General features: G+C 33.5%; 2 protein-coding genes across 2 annotated transcripts; one reads left to right on the plus strand and one right to left on the minus strand.

Annotated features, from left to right (window-relative positions):
- Window positions 1-6,849: 6,849 nt before the first annotated feature.
- LOC143571712 (histone H3.2) lies at window positions 6,850-7,308 on the plus strand. The gene has a single exon (XM_077057065.1). It carries the CDS (start codon window positions 6,882-6,884, stop codon window positions 7,290-7,292), a length of 411 nt encoding a protein of 136 aa, XP_076913180.1. The 5' UTR covers window positions 6,850-6,881; the 3' UTR covers window positions 7,293-7,308.
- A 1,716-nt stretch (window positions 7,309-9,024) lies between these two features.
- On the minus strand, window positions 9,025-11,456 carry LOC143571713 (transcription factor bHLH130-like). Its single transcript, XM_077057066.1, has 6 exons — window positions 10,662-11,456; window positions 10,302-10,465; window positions 10,028-10,210; window positions 9,887-9,952; window positions 9,748-9,816; window positions 9,025-9,654 (listed from the first exon to the last, which is right to left on the minus strand). The coding sequence occupies exons 1-6, from the start codon at window positions 11,131-11,133 to the stop codon at window positions 9,601-9,603; spliced, it is 1,008 nt and encodes a 335-aa protein (XP_076913181.1). The 5' UTR covers window positions 11,134-11,456; the 3' UTR covers window positions 9,025-9,600.
- Between the last annotated feature and the right edge of the window lie 12,913 nt (window positions 11,457-24,369).

Below are 24,369 nucleotides of genomic sequence, written 5' to 3' on the forward strand. Positions count from 1 at the left end.
ATATCTCATATTGATATTTCTTAATTTTGTCAATACTTAATTTTGAATTTATTTTCATATGGTATCGTAGCTACTTTAAATTTATATTTATGTGTTTTACATTGATGATTATGATTTTTTAAGTTTTTGACATATGTGAACTTGAATCAATTCAAATTTATTCGGATTCGAGTTTCAAATACGAATAGAATCGAATTTCGAATATGGTATGTAATACGAATCGAATAATCCAACTTTTAAACAAATACGAATCGAATTCGAATACCATCAAAAAAATAAATTATTCGAATGATTCAATTCGATTAACTTGAAAAGTTGTTATTCTATTCGATGAACACCCCTAACTCGACGAGTGTTGTGAAGAAGTCAAAGTTCGAGTCAAGTGAGCTCGTTCGTTGGCTTATTTGAGTATTGTAGTTTTTATTATTTAATTTTAAAATTAATTTATGTTAAGTTTTAGTGTAACCAATAACTATTGTTCAGTTATAAATGTATGTTAAGTTTTAGTGTAACCAATAAGGCTGATGGGTGTGGGGGGCTTTAATGAGGGCTCCAACCAATAATATTATGACGTGTGGCAGAGAGAGAAACTGGATAAGGGGGTGTTGGAGCCCCCGTTGGAGCCCCTGGCCCTGGTGTGGAGGGGCTCCAGCAGGGGCTCCAGCGAATTTTTTTTTTATTTTTTTATAAATATATTCAAACAACGTATTATTAAAAAAACTCATAAATTATTAAAAAAACACACATTAATAAAAAAAACACATTAATATCTAAAAATAAAATAAAAATTAAAGTACTAAAAAAACATTATTCTTATTCTTCAGCTTGGTCTTCTTCGATCAACCTCTTTCGGATACGTTTCTTTTGCTTTTCCATTAGCATTTGATCGACCGGATTTAGGTTACTGAAGTTTCTAGTAAGAAAGTTCAAATCTCTCATTCGACTTTTTTCCTTTTTGTCATTAGAGACCACCTCCATGGTTTTGTTGAATTTATTGAGGGATTCAACAAGATTGGCGATGTTTACGGCTTCCCCCTCAGTCGGTTTTTTCCCCTTGGCGTCCCTTCCCAATGGCCGCCTCCTCGGCGGTGAAGACGTTTCCTCCTCCGCAATGTTTAGGTCGAATCCAACGCGGCAATCCGACCCGGTTGAAGTGCTATACGCTCCAGACGAACTAGTTTTAGTCCGTTTCGCCCTTACTTCCGCATCAAAGTCCGGCGCCATCAGCTCAACCCACTTGGAACACCTTTTCAACCTCTCCCACAACAATAAATCGTCCCACGTCTTCACCATCCCATACCTCCGCAAACACTCCTGCTTCCACTCTTCGACCGTGAAATTGTAAACCGCCAAATCATCACTGCCACTTGGTCTCATACGACCGTTGTTCCTGTTGAAAAGATTAGTAAACAAGCCGACAAATTTTCTGATTTCGGACCACCGACCCGAAATCATATCGGCGTTCAGCTCTGTACTCCCAACGAGCATGTAGAACGTCTCCCTAACCTTTGTCCAAAAAATCTTGCTCTTTTGGTAGTCGGCTGCAAAATGAATAAATAAATTAGATTTCCATTTAACTTTTTTATTAAAAATCATTTTTAAAAACGTTAAAACAATTACCGCAACGCCGATCCTCAGAAATGACTATCCAAGCCCGACACAAGGCTTCCTTCTCATCCGATGACCACGGAGTGGCTTTCCGTTTCGTCCTCGGAGTCGAAGCCGGTCCCGACCCGTCCGTTGTAACTTGTTTTTTCCGGTGGACGCGTCTTTTTGGTCCCGTAGCTTCACCGTGTGATTCTTGTGTCTCCGGAACAACAAAGTTAGGAGACGGTTGTGTGTTGGATGGTTGAAAGCCGGATGATTCTTGCGGCTCCGAATAAAACATCGGTTGGTGCGGTGACGACCATAAATCATCGTCAAGATAATCTGAATCAAGGTTTGGGTACCAATTTTCCAGCCATTTTTTTAAAAAAAAGTTGAGAAGATGAATTGATTTTGGGTGAAGGTTTGAAGTTTTGGTATAAAAATGGGTGAAATGGGGTATAATTATATAGGAAAAATAAATTTTTTTTTGGGTTTGTTCGGATCCCAACGGTCAAAAAACCCTCAAATCCCGTGCAGCCCTCTCTCTTCTCCCGCTAACCGGCTCACGCCTGCATTGTTTTTCGCGTTAGCGCCCCCGCTAGCGCCTGGTGGTGTGGTGTTAGCGCCTGGGGGCGCGAGCGGAGGGGCTCTAGCGCCCCCGTTGAAGCCCCACACCCCTCAGTCTAACCAATAGTTGGTTACCGCCCAGGGACGGTATGACCTCCACCTCATCTCCACGTCGGACAACACGCTTGTCGGCCCCACCATCCAAGCATTCCACCGGTAACCATATATCGCCCCTGCTAAACGCCCCGGCGCGGCGTTTACCGCCCCCCCAACTCTACAAAAGCCTTGTCACGTTGGTAGCCATGTGTGCACGCTGCCCGGCGTTGTTACCGCCCACAACGGACAGTCTTATATCGATCTTGTCATCCTCACTAATTTAGTTAAATGTTGTCTTGTTACCTCCTTAGTTCGACTTTTGACCAAAGCCGACTATATTTAGTCGGCTTGAACAGAGTCGGCACGATAAGGGTCTGAGACTGAATAGTCGCTGGGGACTCGGCTTACAATTCGACTTTTACAATCACTTTAAGTGGTTTTAAAGTAAGTAAATAGTCTAAAATTAACAGGCGTTTCATTCTCAGTATCTAAAAGTTAATAGGTATTCATGTAAACTATAGGCTTGTAGTTCATCAATATAAAAGTTGCAAATTCTCGGTGTCGATTACAAGGAAATTTGATCTATTGCAATTAACCAACTGCTCTGTATCAAGTTACTGGATCCTAACAATATCAACTCCCATGTTAGAAACTTTAGGTAAAACGTTTGGTTTTGTTTCGGGTTTCAAAATGTATTAGCAATACATGGTTTGACTCTTTTTATAAGACAATACAAATTTTGTCAAGGTTTGTAAATAGATCATACGGAGCATATGATTACATCATCACTTATTTCAAAAACAAAGACATGCAACACGAACCGTATTGGGGTTCGTAGATGAGTAGATCATACGGTCTTTATGAAACAAACACTTATTTCAAATTTTGTTAATTTTCCTTTATGAAGCAAACACTTAATAGATCATACGGAGCATGTGATGACGTCAAACATGTTATGAAATATTGAAAACATTGCCAATACAAACATTGAAATGTCGTATGGTCTTTATGGCCCTTTTGACAGAAAACCACTTTGATGATTTTGAGTCTAAAAAATTTGTTTTAAGTGTCGGTTTTCGATTTCCATCAACCCGAATCATTGTAAAAATCATTTGACTGAAAAACTCATTTCAAGACATGTGTAAGTTGAATACACAAGTATACAATTGTTTTTTTCATAAAGAAAAATTGGTTTTAAATGATCTCATTATTGTCAAATAACAATCCCAACTAACAACATGGGTAACAACGGTCCCATCTATTAACATGATTGTTCCCAATAGTCCACTACTAACGTAATCTTTACATCTTTAAGTTCAGGTCGTCGAAAAAAAAAATGGTAGAAAAACTCACATTTTTTATGGAAAACTTGACTTGAACGCCAACTGGCTCACTACCACCACTTGAGCACCACATCGACTCCGACGATGGTTATGGGGTTCAGACGAACTCAATAACTAAGACTTTTACTAGAAAAGGGTTATGGAAAGTCTGATCTAATGTTACAAAGAGATTTGAGACTTCTAGCAAAAAATGTGATTCTTTTGGCAAAAAAATTAAAATTTCAAGTGACCTGTAAGTAACGCCGTTATGATTATATTAGTCGTGGTCGTTAGCCATGTCATTTGTTGGGAATGTTATTTGCCAAAATCAATAGGGTTATTTAAAACCAGTTTTCCTTTCATAAAAATACACAAATGAATTTAACAAGATTGAACAAGGAATTGTTACCTAATCTTGATATCCACTAAAGAAACACAAGTGGGGCTTTCTAAAACACAACAAATCAACATGCATTGTCAACCTTAATCAAGGCAATAAGTTATAAAAAAAACCAAGTCTATAAAAAGAACCTTACCACAAAATAATAATCTAAGCAACTCAAGTCTTTTAATCCAACTATCTTTCCCACGAAATAAAGATTCTTAAGCAGATGAAGCACTTGAAAATTCACTTGAGAGATTAGCAAAGTGAAGAATAACAATGTTCTTCAAATATTTGGTAAGAAAAAAACATGGAGAGTGGAATGGGGATTCAAGAAAAGTATGAAACTAGCATGGATGTGCATTTTATTAATACAAAGGTGTTAAATATTGTAACGATGCAAAGAATCGTAACACCTTAAACACATTCCAAATCAGGTGTGGAAATGAGAGATTTTTGGTTCATAAGGAATGTTTAGCTTCTTGAATCATCAATGCGTTTTGGGCTTAGTTGTCTAGCATATGAAAACTTTGCATTTAAGCGTGCTTAGGTGGAAGTAATAAAAGAATATGCGAGCTCATATAAAGTCTTCACCGGTCAACCAAAAACAAGTCCATGACTTTTCTAATGGGATATCCATCAGAGGAAATCGAACAATATTGGTGGTACAATAAACGATGATGTTACATTGTTACATGTGGTTTCAGGAACAAAGTCACATGCATAAGGCAAGATGGCAAAAATAGTATATTTTCTCGGTGCCCAATACGGGCCATATGGCCAACAATACAACTCGTATGACATTCTTTAATAATTACAAAATAGCCCTTAAACTTTGAATTTGTAGCATTGGCACTTTTAGTCCATTGACTTTCCAAAACTCCATGAATAGACCTAAACTCGAGTATACGTTCTCGAAGGCTCGTATATGCACCTATATATACATATGTACTATGTTGAGTATATAACGAGTGTAAAGGGTTGTATATGTGCCAGAACATAGGGATGAGCAAATTCGATACAAGTATCAAAGATTTGAGTTTCGATATCGGTATTTTCTGAATTTTATCTTAAATACTGGTACCGAACCTAAAATTTCGGTACCGGTACAAAGAATTTGTGATTTTTGGGATCGGAAATTCCGGTACCGGTATCGGTCTCATCCCTAATAGAATCACCAAAAATACAAGGTATGTTTGGGTTTGTGCATGTATGGAAGCACCAAGCCAACAAAAAAACAACACCGGCGATCTACCTCCACAAGCCGTAGGGTAACCACCAAAAAAAGGAAATTACATTAAAATAAATTCACACAAATTCGACCAAGCTAACTACCAATACTTAGTCTTATGCTTAAACCAAATGAAGCCAAGAGCTTTTATTCTTCAATTCTCTTCAAACTTAACCTCCATACCATCACACACTTTATGTCTACTAGCTTAGGTTTATGTATATTAAAAGAAGTTCACAAATTTTATATACATGCAAAAAAAAATCAAAAACAAAGATATCAATTGAATTGTTACTATAGTATAAGCAAGAACTTTGGTATCGCAAAGGATTCTATTAGACCACTTGGTGGCACCGTATTGGTTTGCAGCTCCTTTTACTTCAGCTATCGTATCGAATGTAACGAAACCGATCAAACGCTCTTTTTTTTTGTTTTAGCTTCGGTATCATAACGAATATGACAGAAACCAACCGAATTTGTGTGGACTCACCGTTTCAACGACAGAGTTTACCGACCAACGCCATCGCATTGGTCTACCTCAAATTTTTATTTATTACTTTTTTGTATTTTGTTTCGGTACCGTAATGTATATAACGGAAACCGACCAAATTCGCATGCACTCATCACCTCAACGATCGGAAGCGACAACACTCGGGATTTACCAACGACCGGGTTTTACCGACCTTTTTTTAGTTTTGTCAACGTAACGGATATAACCAAAATCAACATAATTTGCATCGACTCGCCGTTCAATGCCTGGGTTCAGCAATGCTTAGGTTTTAAGAGCACCCGACATACACTGATTGGGTTTCACCAATGCTCGGGTTTTACCGACCGAATTAACTTTGTTTTAAATAATTTAAATTTTTTATATGTTAAATTAACGAATTTACTTTTTTGGCTTAATTCTGGTACCATTACGAACGCCACTACTACCGTTACTTTTTTTTTTTAATTTCAAACATTTGAATTTGACAAATTTATTTTTTTAGGTTTAGTTCAGGTACCGTAACGACGGTATCCAATACTGACCGAATTCGTGTTGACTCACAGCTGCGATGCTGGGTTTTACCGAACGAATTTCCAACGTTAGCGTTACAGACTTTTTAATATGTTAATTTTTTTTATTACAAGTTATACGAGCGTCGCTACTGTTTTTTGTGTTGACTGATTATTTTTAAAATTTTTGTGTCGGTATTTTAACAAACTTATACCAACCAAATACACATTAATGCACTTCAGCAACGCAATGGGTGCATAAACATATTTGAACTGGCTGGCGTGTTGCACCGGGTAATACATTAGTTCATTCATAAAACTAATTCCAGATAATGAGCGAATTTATGTGTTATTAAAATACAAAAAAAATCATCTTCAAAAGAATTTTCTATACAAGTGTTTTTCTCCTTAAAAAAATAATCTTTATTAGCCTTTAAAAAAAGAAAAAGAAAAAAAGAAGAGATCTGAAATTCCCACTCTCTCATCAAACAATCACAACAGTTCCCAATCCGTGTCAATTCATTTCCTAACCGTCCGATTCCATCTTAATCAACGGCTCACCACACACCCAAAAAACCACACCAAACCAAAAAATCAAAACCTTCCCGCCCACCCACCCACCCAAACCCCACCACAATAAAAACCCAAACAACCATCAACCAAAACATTCAAATTTTTTAACATTTAACACCTTCAAATGGCTCGTACGAAGCAAACCGCCCGCAAATCAACCGGAGGCAAAGCCCCAAGGAAGCAGCTAGCCACCAAGGCCGCAAGGAAGTCAGCTCCAGCCACCGGAGGAGTGAAGAAGCCACACAGATTCAGGCCTGGAACCGTGGCTTTAAGAGAAATTAGGAAGTACCAGAAGAGTACTGAGCTTTTGATCAGGAAGCTTCCGTTCCAGAGGCTGGTGAGAGAAATTGCTCAGGATTTTAAGACTGATTTGCGGTTCCAGAGCTCGGCTGTTGCGGCTTTGCAAGAGGCGGCTGAGGCGTATTTGGTTGGACTGTTTGAGGATACGAATTTGTGTGCGATTCATGCCAAGAGGGTTACGATTATGCCGAAGGATATGCAGCTTGCCAGGAGGATTCGTGGTGAACGAGCTTAGAGTGGTTATGGGTATTGTGTTGGTTACTTGGTTAAAGGTTGCAGTCTGTTATGTTCGTGAACAAATGGTTGTTATCTATCGGTTTTATATTTTATTCAAGTATGGTATTTTGTCATTAGTTTTTGTTCCCTAATTATTTTCTGGTTCATAATTTTCTGCTGCAATTTAAGAATTAGTTGAAAGGTATTCATTTTTTAGTGGTGGTGCTTTGTTCCCCAATAAGTATAATGAGTTTTATTAAAAATGAGTACACTAGCAAGTTGCTAGTCTAAATAGACATCGTACAATTGGCCCCAATATATTTGTTAAATGTCAAAAGCTATACCAATGTTTTTTAATGCAATTGGTAGCAGGTGGTGTATTCAGAAAAAAAACATGAATTTAGGCTTGTTAATTTGGCTAAACATTCGAGCTTACTTATTATCGAGAAACTTTACAAAACTTAATTAACGCTAAGTTCAATATTTGTTTGAATCTCTCAAGTGTAACAATTTGGTTAAATTAATAAGAATAGTACTTTGATAAGTTCAAAAATTTGTTTGAGAGTTGCAATTTCAGTCCCCTAAGTTCAATATTTGTTTGAATCTCTCAAGTAGTCAAGTGTAACAATTTGGTTAAATTAATAAGAATAGTACTTTGCTTTGTTAAAACGCGGCATTCTGATTTTTTTATCTACGTCGTGATATCATTTATTCAAGTCATTTTCGTTTCTTTTTGCATATAGGTTACTATAACTAATGCCGACATCGTAAAGGACCAAACCAATCCCAACCGATTACACACCTTTAGGCATGTATCTTGCACAATGCATCACCATTTTTTAAAAGTCACCGTTTATAAAATAGAAACTAAAATTAAAGGAATAAAATCTTGATCTAGTTTATTTTTTAAAATAACAAAGTATATAAAAGTTATTTGACTTCAAAAGAATATGAAACTAAATTTTATATAAAAAGTCAACAATGAATACTTAAAAATCAAATCACATTACATTATTTTAAAGAACACTCTTGACATGGCTTGACACAATTTCCTTCTGATTTGAGACCACCATTAACAAGGGGTGCAGTGGAAGTCACTATTGCTAGCCCCAATTTGTGATTGTGCCATCCCATCTCTATCTCCTTCCTTTAAGGACAGGGCACTTACCTTTCTCATATCGTGACAAATATTGGCCCATAACCAACGGATTCAACTCACCCCATTGTCTCAAATCATATTTCTATAACTAGAAAATGAAACTCGACAAACTAGACAATCATCAACCATAAATGCCCATCTTTCCTAGTCTAAGTAGAGGATAATTGTAGACTTTTCCGTATAACTAACTCTTTTCAAGATTTCATCATCACTCGCACCCATGGGTATGGACGAATTTACATCATGTGTGGTGGGGCCGATGATTTTTTAGTTAAAAAATAGTTAACAAAACATATTTACAAGAGAAATCACAGATCTTGCCATTTTGAAAAACATATTATACGTCTATAGTTAAGAAAGATACACATAGTTTTACGGTTAATGTACAATACCCGACTTGCTTACCTTTTAGACCACAAGGTCCGCTTTTAATTCTTTTTCAAGATCATGATCAAGATTTTTAAACGGAGATTATGTTGAATCACAAGAAAACAACTATAGTACCATATTTGTGTCCTTCGTAGTTATAGAAGTATACTTGCCCCATTAAAAAGAAAGTTATGCACTTTTCTCTGCACACCCAAACTTTTGAACTTATACTTGATAGTTATAACAATAATACAATGACTTGATTATCTGGACTGAATCCTTCTAACGGATTTCTCTAGTATTTGCATCCCCATTTCGGGCTCGAAACCAACCGAACATGACAGCCTCCACTTCAAACCAGGAGAGAATCTCTTTCATTGCACCGTTGCAGACCTCTTGTAATAGAGACAATGATCTTTGTAGAGATTCTTTTACCGACTCGTTACCCAACCAACTTGACCCACTACCTCTTCCACATCAACCAAATTGGACCTCATCGAATCGGTATCCTGGATTCTCCACGTACCACATAGTTGTTTTGTGCGGTCAGTATCCATGAAGAATCAGCTTTATGGCCACAACAAATTAACCTAAGAACATAAATTTATGTTGTTTCGTAACACCACACCTAATTGCTAGTATTCTATGTAGTTTAGAATGACTATATAATATGCTAAAAGTTACCTAAGAAATGGAGTTTTATACCAAACAAGAATTTTCTACTTTAACCATAACTTAAATTTATACGTGTGCACTTATATATATACAGAAGCGAGATATAACTATGCTTAAACTTGTGTTACAGCTTAATCTTATTTGGACATGTGCACTTTGTTCGACGGTCTGAAAGAGTCTGCAATGTTTTGACAAAAAGACATACTAAATGACATAATATGAAACCATAAACGCGGTAGATCATAGATTAATGATTTGTTTGCGTGCATACCTCAACTTGATTCTGAAGTTCTTTGATATAATCAACAGCCAAATCCAACATGTCTGCTGTACTTGTTTGCTGCAATCAAACATCAAGGCACTATTATCTAGGTACAAATTTAGTTAATACTATGAAAAGATGATCTTACCTTATCCATGTTTGGGACAAGATCTTGTAGCTTCCTCATTCTTTCACTTATTCGTGTTCGCCTTACCTACATACAACATTTTTTATATCTTTGTTCTTAGTTATTTGGTGGTTAAAAATGTTCAAAAAATGATAGTTTTACCCTTTCAGCAATACTTCTTGGATGAGTGGCACAACCCCTTTTAGCCCTGCTCCTTAAGGGCACATTATCTTGAAACTGCATTAGTTTTTCCTTCACCGACAACTCAGTTGAACTCGTCGGCAAACTCAGCTGGTGAGTCAAACCGGTTGGAGCATGAACCGATCGAATTCTCCCTTCATCATGCTTTTCATCAAAATAATCAACTGTCAGACTAAAATATAAAATAAACTCAATTAAGAGGGATTTAAATATTATCAGAACACCAAAAAATTACCATTTTTTCGTGATTTTTTGATGAATTTATTTGATCACTTTCCCCAAATTCTTCCAGAATCCTATCATTTAACATTGATGATGATTCGTCCCAATAACCACCATTGTTACGAGTCATTGGAACTTTTCCAGGCTGGAAATGGACTGATCTCATCATGGGGTAACCTAAATTAATAATAATGAATTAAACACATTGTCATAATAGGTGGCGTAATGATATCTGGTGGTGTAACAGTTCCCTCTTTCGAGGGGTTCAAATCCCATAATATGTAGGTTAGGTGAATTTAAGAGCAGAATATTAACCGTTAAAAACACACTATCATAATATTAAAAATTTCAATCAATCATGAACAGAAAGTACCATTGTCCATATTAATGTGCTCCAAAAATCCAGCTGGCGAACTACTTTGACGAACAAGATTCGTCGAAGTATCCATAGGCAATCGATCAACGACAACTGCGGTATTATTATTATTACGAACAACTTCCTGAGATTGAGCCTGATTTTGATACACCATCTGTTGTTGCTGTTGAAACTCATCTAGATTCCGGTTATTATCGCCATCACCGGAGATGAATCTGGACAGAATCCTTTCGGTTTCGGGGCTGGAAACTCTAGCGTTAAAGAACGGGTCAAGATCTTCGTCTTTATACACGCCACTGTTAATCAAATTCGAGAAGTATGCACTCGGTGCTGATCTGTATCGAGTCAAACCAGAATTCATATTTGGTTGCTGCTGGTGTGGCTGCTGCTGTTGTTGATTATTATTATTATTATTATTATTACTATTAATATTATTATTATGATAATGATTGTGGATATCTGAATCCATTAGAGCACTAGAAATATATAAGTCAATAACAGCTACAATATATTATTAGAGGTTGTAAAATCTCAACATTGAAATGAAATTGGTTGAAACAGTGATGGATAGAAAGTGATATTAACTAAATAAATGGTTGCATTTAAGAGGAAAATGAATGGAAGTGGAAGACAGAGGAGAAAGAGGATTGAAATGTCAAATGGAAGCTTGAAGAAGGAGAATAAGAAGAAGAAAGAAAGAAAGCAGACATTTTAAGATTTTGCCTTTTTCCGAATTTGTAGGTCTTAGTGCGGTGCAGCCAATAGGAACAAAAGCTGCTTTCACATATTGTGTCCACTATTTTATTTATTTCCACGTCAGTTTTGTATTATTTTTTTTTATGATATATAAGTTTCATTATCCTGTTATATGAGAAAAGTGAAAGAAAAAACAATAATGTATTATTATTATTATTATTATTATTATTATTATTATTATATCCGGTATATAAGATCCGTAGACAATCATTGCAAGTATTCGTGAAAATCCAGTACTTTTTTGAACTTTTGTTTACTTTTAGACGTATTCACAATTTTTTTTCCATACTATTAATTGTTATCATGTTATATCATACTAATTTTTAAACATAAATTTTTTTTAATAAAATTTATAATAAATAAAAGCGACCAAAGTAGTGGGCCCAACTCTTCCGGTTTTGAGCATTTTTCATGAGTTATAGAGTAAACGCTAGATTAATGTTATTATGACTTTGGTACTAAGAAACCTCTATGGGTTCGGTATCATTAAGGTTCCAATAGTGCCCCCCCCCTAGCGGGTCCATGGGAGTGCCTTGAAGGACAAGGGTTGGGCAGCGTATGATGGTAAAAAAATTGAATTAAACGTTACTGAAATTAAATAGCAACTTGCCACCGCCTCGATAGCAATATGGTTATTGAAGGCCTTCAGCGACTGCAAGTTGGGTGATGACCTAAATAGTAGCGAATGAACTTAGTAACAACTAAGATGTGATATCATCATGTACCGCAATTGGTTCTAAGAACTTGGGTCCAAATTAAGTTTATGTTACCGATGTAACTACAACGGTTACACCCTAACTGTTGTAAATGTTTATGAAACTAACCATTGTAAAGATCTGATTCTTATATACATGGATCATAAGGTGCTATCATTAGAATTTCACGTAAGGGGGTGTTTGTTTGGCCTCTTAATTGGACCATTCAGATGTCAATATCTGAATCGGTCAGATTAAGTGTGTTTGGCTTGTTCAAGAGTTACCTCCAAATGATTTTTCTAACCTCTTATTCGTTCAGACACAAAATAAGTCTGAATGAGAAAGAGTACCCTAACCTAATTCTTCCCTCCCAAATCACGATTGCCCACATCATCTGCACATAGCTTCTGCTACCAGCCCTTTGAAGCAAGAAACCCACCCTTCGAATACATCTACTACATCGATCTCATGTCACTCGAGGTAAATTTTTTCTCCAATAGCAGTTTGCGAATGTTATTTCTGAAATTGATGAATCGTTTGGTTCGTTCTTTGTTCTCCCATCTTCTAAGCATAGGATTGGTCATAACTGTTAGAGATTAGGGCTTATTCTGTGTTTTTTCTTATCAAGTTTTTGAGATTAGGGCTTACATGTTTAATGTTCTTGAACTGGTTGAGTTCTTGCACTTACATACTTACAGTTCTTTAATCTTGATGAATTCTTGCACAAGCCCATTTTAGAGGTTGAATATTGTTCCAAAACTATGTTTTTTCTAACTATTCTTTGTCATAATCAAGCTATTTGATTGTTACTTTTGGATGGGCCAACACTTGAAAAATACCAAAAGATGAAATTAGTTATACCTGAGTTATGATGTTCAAATCCGGATTGTGCGAATTATCTACAATTAACCATTTGGTATTGGTATAATTTCAAGTTTCTATGGTGCTTCTCAAACTAAAACCATTATTAAAGTTTAGGGATGAGCAAATTCGGTATTGGTACCGGTATCAAATCAGTACAAAAGTTTTGAGTTTCGGTACCGGTATTTTTTCGGATTTTACCTTCAATACCGGTACCGGTTCCAAGAATTTCCGATTTTCAGGATCGGGATTTTCGGTACCGATCTCATCCCTAGTAAAGTTGTAATCACTATAAACCAAAATGAAATTATTGACAGTTGAAATTGAACCAAACCGAACTGTTACTAAATATTTGATTACGATTATGCGCAATGCATAATATTTTATACTTCCAAATTATGCATATTCGTAAGAAACCCGAGAAAGTATCTTAATATTTGATTACGATTATGCGTCATGCATAATCTTTTATACTTCCAAATTATGCATATTCCAAATTTACTTAAGTTTTTATGTTCGATCTTGAAAAAAGTTTATGCGCTTAAAAGAAGAAAATATTTAAAGCTTCTACTGTATTTATATGATAATTAGATGACATTATTATCTATGTTTTATAGCCTTTGGCTCCAAACAACTCCACACATTATTTGAAGCTACTTATGAAAAGATGATAGTTGTATAGCATACAAACTGATGAATGACGAAAAATTGTAATAATATGATGCTGGTAAATAAGTGATAAGACTGGTGACCCGTTAATACAAACTAAAGAAGTTATTTTGTTGATGAATTGACTTTTTGGTCAGACTTTACTTTCGGTTAGAATTGGCTTTTGCAGGCGGATATATGAGAAGTAACCGATGGGCTAAAGTAAAACAAAAGTGACGGTCAATGGAGATATCAAAAGTTACTGGTGTTTGGTCAGGAGACTTGACTTGGTAGTTATAATTAACAAGTACACTCTCTAATGTGTAGAGAACATGGAAGCAACTGGTTTCGTCGCATTGCGCGGGTCATAACTAGTTATAGCTATGAGCCTATGATGGTTTCTATTACTTTTTATTTGAATAGTATGTTTCCATAAATAAAATTCAACTTGTACGCAAACTTTCTATTTGGATTTTAGTATGTTTCCATGGATTTTGAAGAAACGTGTACTTTGGATTTCTATCACATTTTGTTGTTTCTTTTTATTAGTATTTATCATTCAGAGCTCTAACCGAACATATCACATTTTGTTGTTTCTTTTTATAATTATTAATCATTCAGAGCTCTAATCGAACAGATACATTTCTTTCAGCAGGAAAGGGCTAAAATAGTCATTTTGCATGGTTATTTAGAAGTACAACCAAACAGTCTTAACTGGTTCAGCACTTAATGGCTCAGAACCTTTTAATCATTCAGGCCTCTTAATCATTTAGCACTTAATGATTCAGTACTTGCCAAACAGCCTCTTAGTTTTTCATCTTAAAGAAAGCTCTTACTGTCTTATCAATCATTAATTTCATTAGACACGGAATACTTCAATCCAAAAGTGATATATATGCAGGATTCAGAATACAATCAAAGACACATAAAATCTACGAAACCCACACTCACCGTCATTTTCCTCTTCAAAATCCTTACGAATGTGCCTATACCCTACCTTTCTATGTAAGTGTGTAGAAAAAGTGACGCGCATTGGAAAAATAGGGCCTGCTACATACTCATCGTACTAGGAACCACTTTTAAGTTATGTCTAAAGTCACTTTGAATTAGCGGATTCACTATCGTCCCACATAAAACAATTTTTTATAAAGTATGATGTCCTAATCTTAGTCCAAAATCAAGGGAGGCAAATAAATAAAGTGATGCACTTTAGAAATATCAATCGAATTGAACGGGAAATAAATAAACTAATGAGAATATTTGTACTAATTAAACGAGACTTTATTGTGATCGTATTATAGTTTTGAACCAGCTTTTCCAAAAATTACATGTTTGGTTCTCACTGTTTGCCAACCCATCACATAGATCCTCTATATCGAATGGTTCCAATAGAATTATTTCATCGTACTCCATCGATAGCATTTTTCAGTCCCGTGATCATGAAACACACCAACTTGTGTATTTGCACCTAACATCAAATGTTGTGGTTGGGTTGTTCGAGAGGATATATCGAGAATATAACATGTCATGTTAGTTTTATTTTTTTTTTCAAAAAAGGAAAACGCAACAAAGTTTTACTGTGTAAGTACTATTCGTGTTATCCACAAGTGAATGATAAGAAGGTAACCTATGACTTTTGAAAAGTTGAAAAAAACCATAATGTAAAATCTATGTAATTCATTCTAATCATAATTTCTATCAATGTTGGAAAAATCATGGTTTAAGCTAGGGGTGTTTAGGTTCGGTTTCAAACCATGAGACTGCCCAAACCGTTCATCGGTTTGGTTTCACGGTTGGTTTTTTTCTCTAACTTTTAGTCGGCCGGTTTCAAATTTTCAAACCGTAATGAACGGTTTGATTTACGGTTTTTACCAAAACCCGACCATATAAAGCCGGACCGGACCATAAGATTTAATAATATATATTAACTATTTAGATATTTCATAATATATATTACATTTAAGTTTAATAAAAAAACCGCACTTCAGAATATTTGAACTTCAAAATCACATTGGTGGGCTTTGCATTAGCCCTCAAACTCTCAAAAGTCCCCCGTGTATCTTTCTGTTATGCAGGAAAAAATGGTTTTCATTTTGTTACGTTCACTATTGTTATGTTCATATTTCAAGGGTAGTTGGTTTCATAAGGCTAATGTTATGTTTATTGTTAGATGTTAATCTTGTTAACTTTTTAGGCTTCCTATTCATTGTGAATTTTAGCTTTAACTTGTATACTACACACTTGTTTGTATTTTGGCTGTTTTGATACTAGACAACTCTTATATATTTTTGATACCGTGTTTTAAGCTTGTATAGTAAACATAATTTGTTTTTTTGGAGAACACTTTTATTCTATTTGGCAGCTTTATTTTGTATATTGTGTAAATTTTATAGAGGCTTAACCATGAAACCAAATCGGAACCAAACCGTTAATAACGATTCGGTTTGGTTCGGTTTTAAATTTCAACGGTTCAGTTTTGGTTTTCGATAATTAAAAACCATTGGTAACGGATTGGCTTCGGTTTGCTCTAAAAACCGTCAAAACTGGACCGTGAACGCCACCCATGAAAAAATAATTATATTTAAAATGGTTTTCTTAAAGATTTGTTTCCGTAGCATTTGGCTATACACGTCTTGTTCAGGTTCTTGGTCAATTTTATGATTTCCTTAATATTCTTTTAATTGATAGTTGGAAAATTGTTATTATGCTATTGAAAGGTTTTTAACAGAAACAAATCAACGATGAATTAATATATCTGAGAAAAAAGAAATACATCTCATATCGTAGTAAGCCATCTTTAGAATAATGTATTAACCTCTAGTATTATTAAAATCCTACTTTGTTACTTGGGAGATTAGGTATGCAAATGAATAAATTCGTGAAACTGTGATTTTTATTAATATATAACAAATACTCTCTAAATATTAAACTTACATTGGTTACTCGTAAAGTAGAAACATGTAATGTCTCAGTTACTTCATGTGAAGGAGGGGCGGATCGACCTTTGAATGAATATCAATGTCTTGTGTGTTGATAAATTATATTTTTATGTGTTATATACATATCTTATAAATAATGACACCCATATGTTATACGATGACGTTGAGATGCGTCCAAATTATTTTGATTAGGATAAAATAAATCTATAGAAATGCAACAAGTCCGTTTTCAAAAAGTAAAACTCGCAAAAATTTATCATTTGAAACATGAATACCCGCTATATGTTTAGGTAAATATAAAAATCATACCTACAACAACAACAACAATAATAATGATAATAATAATAAAAATAAAACAAAATAATAAATGAAAACAAAACAAAATGTTTAAATTGTATATTGAGACTTGAGAGATGAGGTAAAACATGTAAAAATAACGTAAAAGGGTATGTTTAGCATAAATAAAAACTTAATTAGTTCTATACTTTTATCCACTTGAATTTTGTAGATTTAAATTCAGCCTATCGACTATAGGACATTTTTTAGTTTTTTATTTAAGGATTTGAAAAAGAAAATATAAGAAAAATTTTCTTTTTTCATTCGTGAGTTTTTTTTTTTAAGAAAAAGAAAGAGTGAAAAGAAAAGTTATATATTTTTTTCTTTAAAACTTTCCTGTTAAATATGACATGATTGTGAAGGAAAACTTTATAATATTACTAATTTACCATATCTCAATTCTCTTTTTCATGTTGCTATGAAGACATAATTGTAAAGTTATAAATTTGTTTTCCTATATTTTCCTTCCGATCTAACTCAAGAATATAATTAATACTTTCTTTTATTTTATTTTAACTCGAGAATGTCTTTTAAATATATAAATTTTTTTTCTTTTCTTCTCCTATCTAATTTTATTGTTTCTTTTCCTTATAATTTACATTCGAGAATACACTGTAAAAGTTAAGGATGACTCAATACGGTCATGACTCATGACTCAACTCTCAACTTAGAAAACCACCTCGGGCTTAATAAAACTTATTGTCCCAAAGTGTATCCAATATTACAATGGGCAGTTTCAAATTAAACTAAGCCCACTAGAGATAATTGGAAGTTGGAACTTGGAACTTGGAACTGAAGGACTCAAGACAAATATTCAAATCCTTATAGATGCTTCGATTAGAGGTTCACAAAAAACCCGTATCTGAAACCAGACCCGAAAAACACCCGGAACCGCTTTTTTTATACCCGGGTATTCTATACTCGAAACCGGAACCGACCCTACCCGTAGGGTATGGATAGGGTATGCATTTTGAGGCCAATATCCGTACCCGATTTATACCCGTAAATACCCGGACCCAGTCATACCCTATACCCGATACCCGGTTATACCCGATACCAATTTTCTAATACCCAAAATAATACATGAGTTTTTATAGTATATTTTTATGTTTACTTCACAACTTTTATATTTAGGTTTTTGTAAAATGCATATTAATAAGTAAATAATTTGTATTAAGTGGATTTATGGTTTTTGTAATATAGTTTAATTGTTTTTATACATTAATAAGCAAATTTAAATTTTAAACAAATTAAAAATATATAAAAAATTACAAATTCAAGACCGGGTATTAATACCCGGTCGTACCCCGGATACATACCCGGTTCCAATACCTGAACCCGATCATACCCTACCCGGGTACATAGGGTTGAGTTTTTCTCCTCAATACCCTACCCGAACACTACACAGTTTCTCTCAATACCCGATCATACCCGAAACCGGTCCATACCCGCACCCGAGTATTAGAAAAAACCAGAATTGTGCACCTCGATTCTGTTGCAAAATTATGGTTTCACTCTTTGTTAAAACCTATTGGCCCAAAGTGTATACAAGTGGCCCACTAAAGATAGTTGCAACTTGCAAGTTGGAATTTTAGGACTCGAGAGTCGAGACAAATACTCATATCACTAAGGTTTTCTCGATGATGTTTTTTGCGTTAAAATAGTATGGAAGGTAGACATCTGTCATAAGAACACTCGTTCGGGTATTGGGGGTATGTCCAAACGATGTTAAAAAAATAGATACTTCGAGTCTGCTGCAAAATTATGGTTTCACTCTTTTGTTGATGCCAACTACCATTCAACGCCAATCTACAATAGAGTCAGATTTCAACATCTCACTAGTGCTTTGTTTGTAGCTGAATCTATGTGGATAATATTGTCACTCTTTAGCTTCCTTATTGCAATTTGATCACCGTCAATAAAGAATACTGGATTACTATAGACATAAAAGAAAATAAACTAAACCAATCAAATCATAATGAAAGGGATTAAAGGAGGCCTCATAGTCAAATGTATTATGATCATTAAGTGTTAAATTAAGAAGATTTTTTTTTCCATCACAATCGAAGTTTTATATAATTTACTATAAAACGATTACAATAAAGTAGCAGGCAAACGATTACAATTAAGAAGATGAAACAATAAGTCTAATACATGAGTAAAAGGAATCATGGTAATATAAAAGAAACAAAAAAAATGCAGAGTTTCATAATTATAAGAAAATCACGTATTCGCTTTGTTGACGACCATCAAGAATACAAAAATAGCGTTTGACTTTATTTTATAAATTATCATTTTGACTTTTTTTAGAAATATTTTATTTAACAAAACCTAATAGGTGAACGATATGTGGTGTATAACTTTTCTTCCCTCTCTTCTTCTTAACCTTAGTTCATTTGCTACATCAATAATGACTAATTAACATATAAGTTACTTTCTAATATCATTATGTTATTTGTAGATTACAATAATAAGTAGCATTTTTTTAATTTAAAAAGAAAATTTTATTGAGATGAAACAAAAGCGAAAGCAACTTAAATCCCAAAATCATCTAACTATACTATTAAAGCAATAAGCTTTAAGTCCATAGACCTCCTTACTATTGGTTGATTCTCATACTTTCCGTGTATATCAATGCATTCTCTAATTTTCAAGTGAATAAAATAAATCAATAATATATTAAAATAAGATTCATCAATGCTATTTAATTATTATCTTTCCTCTTTCCTTTAATCTTTAAATTTTCATTTTGAATACTTAAATAATAATGTAATATTTTAATATTACATTTAGCTAAAAGTGTAAATTTAGATTAATTAAATAAGAAGACAAAATATTCTAATTAATGTAATATTTTAAAATCGTAGGTATAGTTTGAATACGAAATATTCAAAATTTCTTTTTGAAAATTTTATTATTTTTGGTTGATTTCATTCATCACCTTTGTTATTTTTTGGTTGATTTCATTCACCACATGTGTTAATTTTATAGATAATATATAATAAATAATTTAATTAATTATTTGTTATTTCATCAATAGAAGAGATTACGGATTTAATATAGAGATTACGGATAATATATATATATACATATATAATATATAGAGATACCGATTTAAAATATTATAATTCTGTTAATATATTATATTATTTAAATATTTAAATTAAATTTGTCAAACTCGTAAGAAAATTAAGCAAATTAGGAAAAGATGACCCATTTTATTAAGGAAAGTTTTTAATTACGGATTTGTAAATTTGAAAATTTGATATTCCCTCATTCCTATTTGAATTAATTATTGTCTAAATTATGGTCTAAATTTGAATGTAAATTTTATTTAATTAACAATTATTAAGTTTTACTATAATTACGTTAGTTGACCCATTGACCCACTGATTTAATTATAGTCATTTACTTTTAAGAATTAAAATACAAATCCATTGACTTATTATTGTTTAACAATAACAATTGAGTTACAAATCCATTGTTGACCTATTCACCCATTCACTTATTATTGTCAACATTGACTTAGAATTACGATTTACTAATTAACAATTGAGTTACATATATATAACAAAATTAGTAACTTTTTATTTTCACACCTTATATGAATTACAATACATACTATATAATTAGTAACTTACATTTTTACATTATGCAATATTGCATTTTACAGAACTACCATTACATAAAATTCAAAAAATTAGAAATATTTTATTTGTATTTCGAATCTAATTATGTAACATTGCATATTATTTGAAAATCCATTAATTACGATATCAATTCTATTTCTTCTTACTATATTTTTTTAAAAATTTTTTGAAATTTCCTAAATTTATGTTTCTAATCAATTACATTTATACCTTCCTTCTATAATTTTCTCTACCCTAATTCATTTCATATAAATATGTACATTTGAGAGGCTAATTCTTACAGCATCAAAGCCTCTTTAGTAAAAACGAATAACTTTGTGCCAAGGTTTTTAGTTTTTGTTGTTTATATATCTTCCATTTTCATATTTCATTTTTGAGGCTTAAAAGTGTTATTGTTATTTAATTTTAATTTTTATGTGTTTTTGTTAAATTTTTCTAATGTAAGGCCCCGTTACCGGTAGCCCTACTTTTGTGTTGGATTTACTCATAAACGCAGTTCTAAATATCAGAGTTAATTAAAACATTCGCGGAACATTAAAAACTTTCATAAAACATTTCGTAACAATCCAAAACTTGTCTTAAACAAACAACTTGTCTTTCAAAAACAAAGTAATTAAAACATATCACGTCTTGAGCCTTCTGATGCCAGCCTCTTATTCAATGCCACGTGTCTCCTCAAGCGAGCTGCCTCATCCTATTCACTTGCGTGCATACTAAAAGTCAGCTACGCTGAGTGAGTTCTAGTTAATCATACATTATACAATACACACAAACTCATATTCTTTCAATCCTACTTTCATACTTTCATACTTTCTTTTATACTAATTTGCTTTCATATCTTACGTTATAAAGAGCATTACGCCCTACATTCCTCGAGTATTATTAGGGCTCGGTACCCTCCTTCCTCGAGTATTATTAGGGCTCGGTACCCTCATTCCTCGAGTATTATTAGGGCTCGGTACCCTCCTTCCTCGAGTATTATTAGGGCTCGGTACCCTCTTTCCTCGAATATTAGTAGGGTTCGGTTCCCTAGTTCTCGAATATTAGTAGGGTTCGATTCCCTCTTCGTTACCATACAACCATACATCATACCTCGAGTATTATTAGGGCTCGGTACCCTTTTCGTAACCATACAACCATACAACCATCATTTCCTTCTTTTATTAACTTTATCACGTTCATACACATAAGCATACATATCATACTTACCTTATACATAGTGTTCCAACCTGACAGTACTTGCAATATCCGAAGATCGTTCACGTACCATCAAGCAATCATTCATACATTTCACATTATTCACATAAGGCATACACTTATCTCTTAGGATAAGCGTATTAACAAACATATTGAGTATGCACACAACCCCGAAAACATAACACATAAATGGGACTAGAAACTCACCTAGATCTTGTTACGCTCTTCGTTAATCGTTATTCCCTTCTTGAGCTGTGCACGGCTAACTGTATAATATTTACATGTATCAATTAACTATTACTACTCATATCATCTTTCTAGTCTTAGCTACTACCCACAACGAACGGGGGTCCGGGGGCAGCGCCCCTGGCAGCGGGGTCTAGAATTTTATTTCCATTAACTGTCTTAACACATTTTTCATTATGTTTTTAATTTATTTTCTAATTCTCTAACTCCAGCGAACTTATCATTAAGCGAACTTAACAATAAGCGAACTTAACATTAAGCGAACTTACTGTAAGCGAACTTAGTGTTAAGCGAACTTAACATTAGACGAACTTAACATTAAGCGAAGTTAAGCATTCAGCGAACTTAACTCAGGCGAAGTTAGCATTGAACGAACTTATCATCAGGCGAAGTTATTATGGCTTGGAGAACTTACTCAGCGAACTTATGTACTCGGCGAAGTTGATTAGTTAGGCGAACTTGCTTGCAAGCGAAGTTCGCTTGCACGCGAAGTTGTGCAGCAGCCGTCGCTGTTCATCCTTAATCCCCAAAATCATCATCGTTTTACCGAGAAATCCATGGGGTATGGTATTTGACTAACCCGAGATCATTCCTATGGTCGTTTTTGGTTAATATTTGACCCGAAAACACGTAAAGTTTGGACCTTTAATTCCAGAAACGTTCAATACAAGATCTACGGTTTATCTTAAACGAACCGTACATGTTTAAGGGTTTATTAGGTTCGTCCTAGCATCAAGTTCGCTACTTTACGCTTCGTTTAGATCCGATCTATTATCGTTTCAAGTTTCATGGCAAACCGTCTATAAGAACATGAACTTTAAGATCGAAATCTTACCTTTATGTGTTCGGTTTGCGTAGTTATCTCGTATCTAGCTCGTATATCGAAGATCTAATAATGGTTGGCTTGATTTTGGTCTCGGATCCCGTTCTCTCTCTCTCGCGGCCGTGTGAGGTGGAGGATGTGTGTGTTTTTGAGTATGTAGAGATTAGGATGGAAAGAAATGAGGGTTTAGGGTTTTAGGTTGGTTTAAGAGGGTATTTATACCTCTTGAAGCCCATGGACCTAAAGCCCATTACCACTTAATCCACCTTAATTAATCTAAGTCCATGGTCTTTTCTTTATTAGGCATAAGTTAACTATTAACACACGATAACTAAACGCGACTTTCTTTATTTAATATTAGAATATTTTAGGATGTTACATCTAGCAAGATGGAGCCAACCAATATCACCATGTTGAACAAATTGGATGTTCTTAACAGTGAGTGTATCCTAAAGGTGCGTATTTTGAAACTTTGGCGGCTGAATGGCAACTCAAAGCCCGGGCAAGATTGATCCATCGAAATGATTGTTCAAGACGAAATGATATTGTTAACACATTCATTAATTTACTATATTATTCATACAACTATTTACTAATCTTAATAATAATGTGGCAGGGCAACAGAATGCAAACCTATGTAAGGAAGCCTTGCATTCCCAAGGTTTTGAGATATACGAAAATACTGTTGATTTATTTTCTTATCGAAATTATTATGTTAATTATTCCGATTACATCCATTGATAATTCTTACTAATTTGTTTTTTGATAGTTCAGTATATCTAACATTAATTTATTTTAATTAATTTCAGTTTATGGTGGCCCAAATTGGTAGATTGGCTAATTGCATGGAAAAAATATTTGACGGAGAGTAGTTTGATTATGTTTGTTTTGGTCATTACTAATGTATTTTAGTTATTAATTTTATATCATTTTTTATTTTATGTAGCTTAGACAATTCATGTAAATTATTTCATTTTTATTTGAATAACAATCTTTATTTTTTCCGTGTTAAAGTTTTTGAATCTTATCTTGAAAGTTTTAACAATTATTTATTGAACTTCCAAAAAATCGAACATTTTTTATAATAATATTTACAATTATTTATTTTTGTTTTCAAAATTCAAAATTGACCATTATTGCAACAATCTTTTTTTAGTTTTTAGTAGTATTCAATCTCAACAAACTTTCCATCTTTTATATTTTACCAAATTTTAATTAGCATAAATGACATATTTAATATATACCAGAAATTTTAAATAATTTACTTTTGATAATATTTGAAAGTTAATAAGTTTTGTATTAAAAAAATTAATTTATTTGACCAATTTAATATGTGGTGTATTACTTATTTCAAATGTATATTTAGAAAATCTTATATATTTACTATAATTGCTTATTTATTTTAAAATATTCATCGTCTTTAATTTAATGATACATTTTAATCATTTATACATTAATTTATTTCTATTTTTAAGAACCGAATTTGACCACTCTTTTTTAGTTTTAATATTCTCCAATCTCAATAAACTTTACATCTTTTATGTTTGACCAATT

The sequence above is a fragment of the Bidens hawaiensis genome, unplaced genomic scaffold (genome assembly GCF_021521415.1).
Source record: "Bidens hawaiensis isolate Kalapana, Puna unplaced genomic scaffold, B.hawaiensis_p1.1 tig00025555_1, whole genome shotgun sequence".
Classification (NCBI taxonomy): Eukaryota; Viridiplantae; Streptophyta; class Magnoliopsida; order Asterales; family Asteraceae; genus Bidens; species Bidens hawaiensis.

Coding starts and splice junctions, on each gene's coding strand:
- LOC143571712 (XM_077057065.1), top strand. CDS start 6,882: ATGGCTCGTACGAAGCAAACCGCCCGCAAATCAACCGGAGGCAAAGCC.
- LOC143571713 (XM_077057066.1), bottom strand. CDS start 11,133: ATGGATTCAGATATCCACAATCATTATCATAATAATAATATTAATAGT. Junction 10,466..10,661: donor GCACATTAATATGGACAATG/GTACTTTCTGTT, acceptor TTATTAATTTAG/GTTACCCCATGATGAGATCA. Junction 10,211..10,301: donor CAAAAAATCACGAAAAAATG/GTAATTTTTTGG, acceptor TTTGATGAAAAG/CATGATGAAGGGAGAATTCG.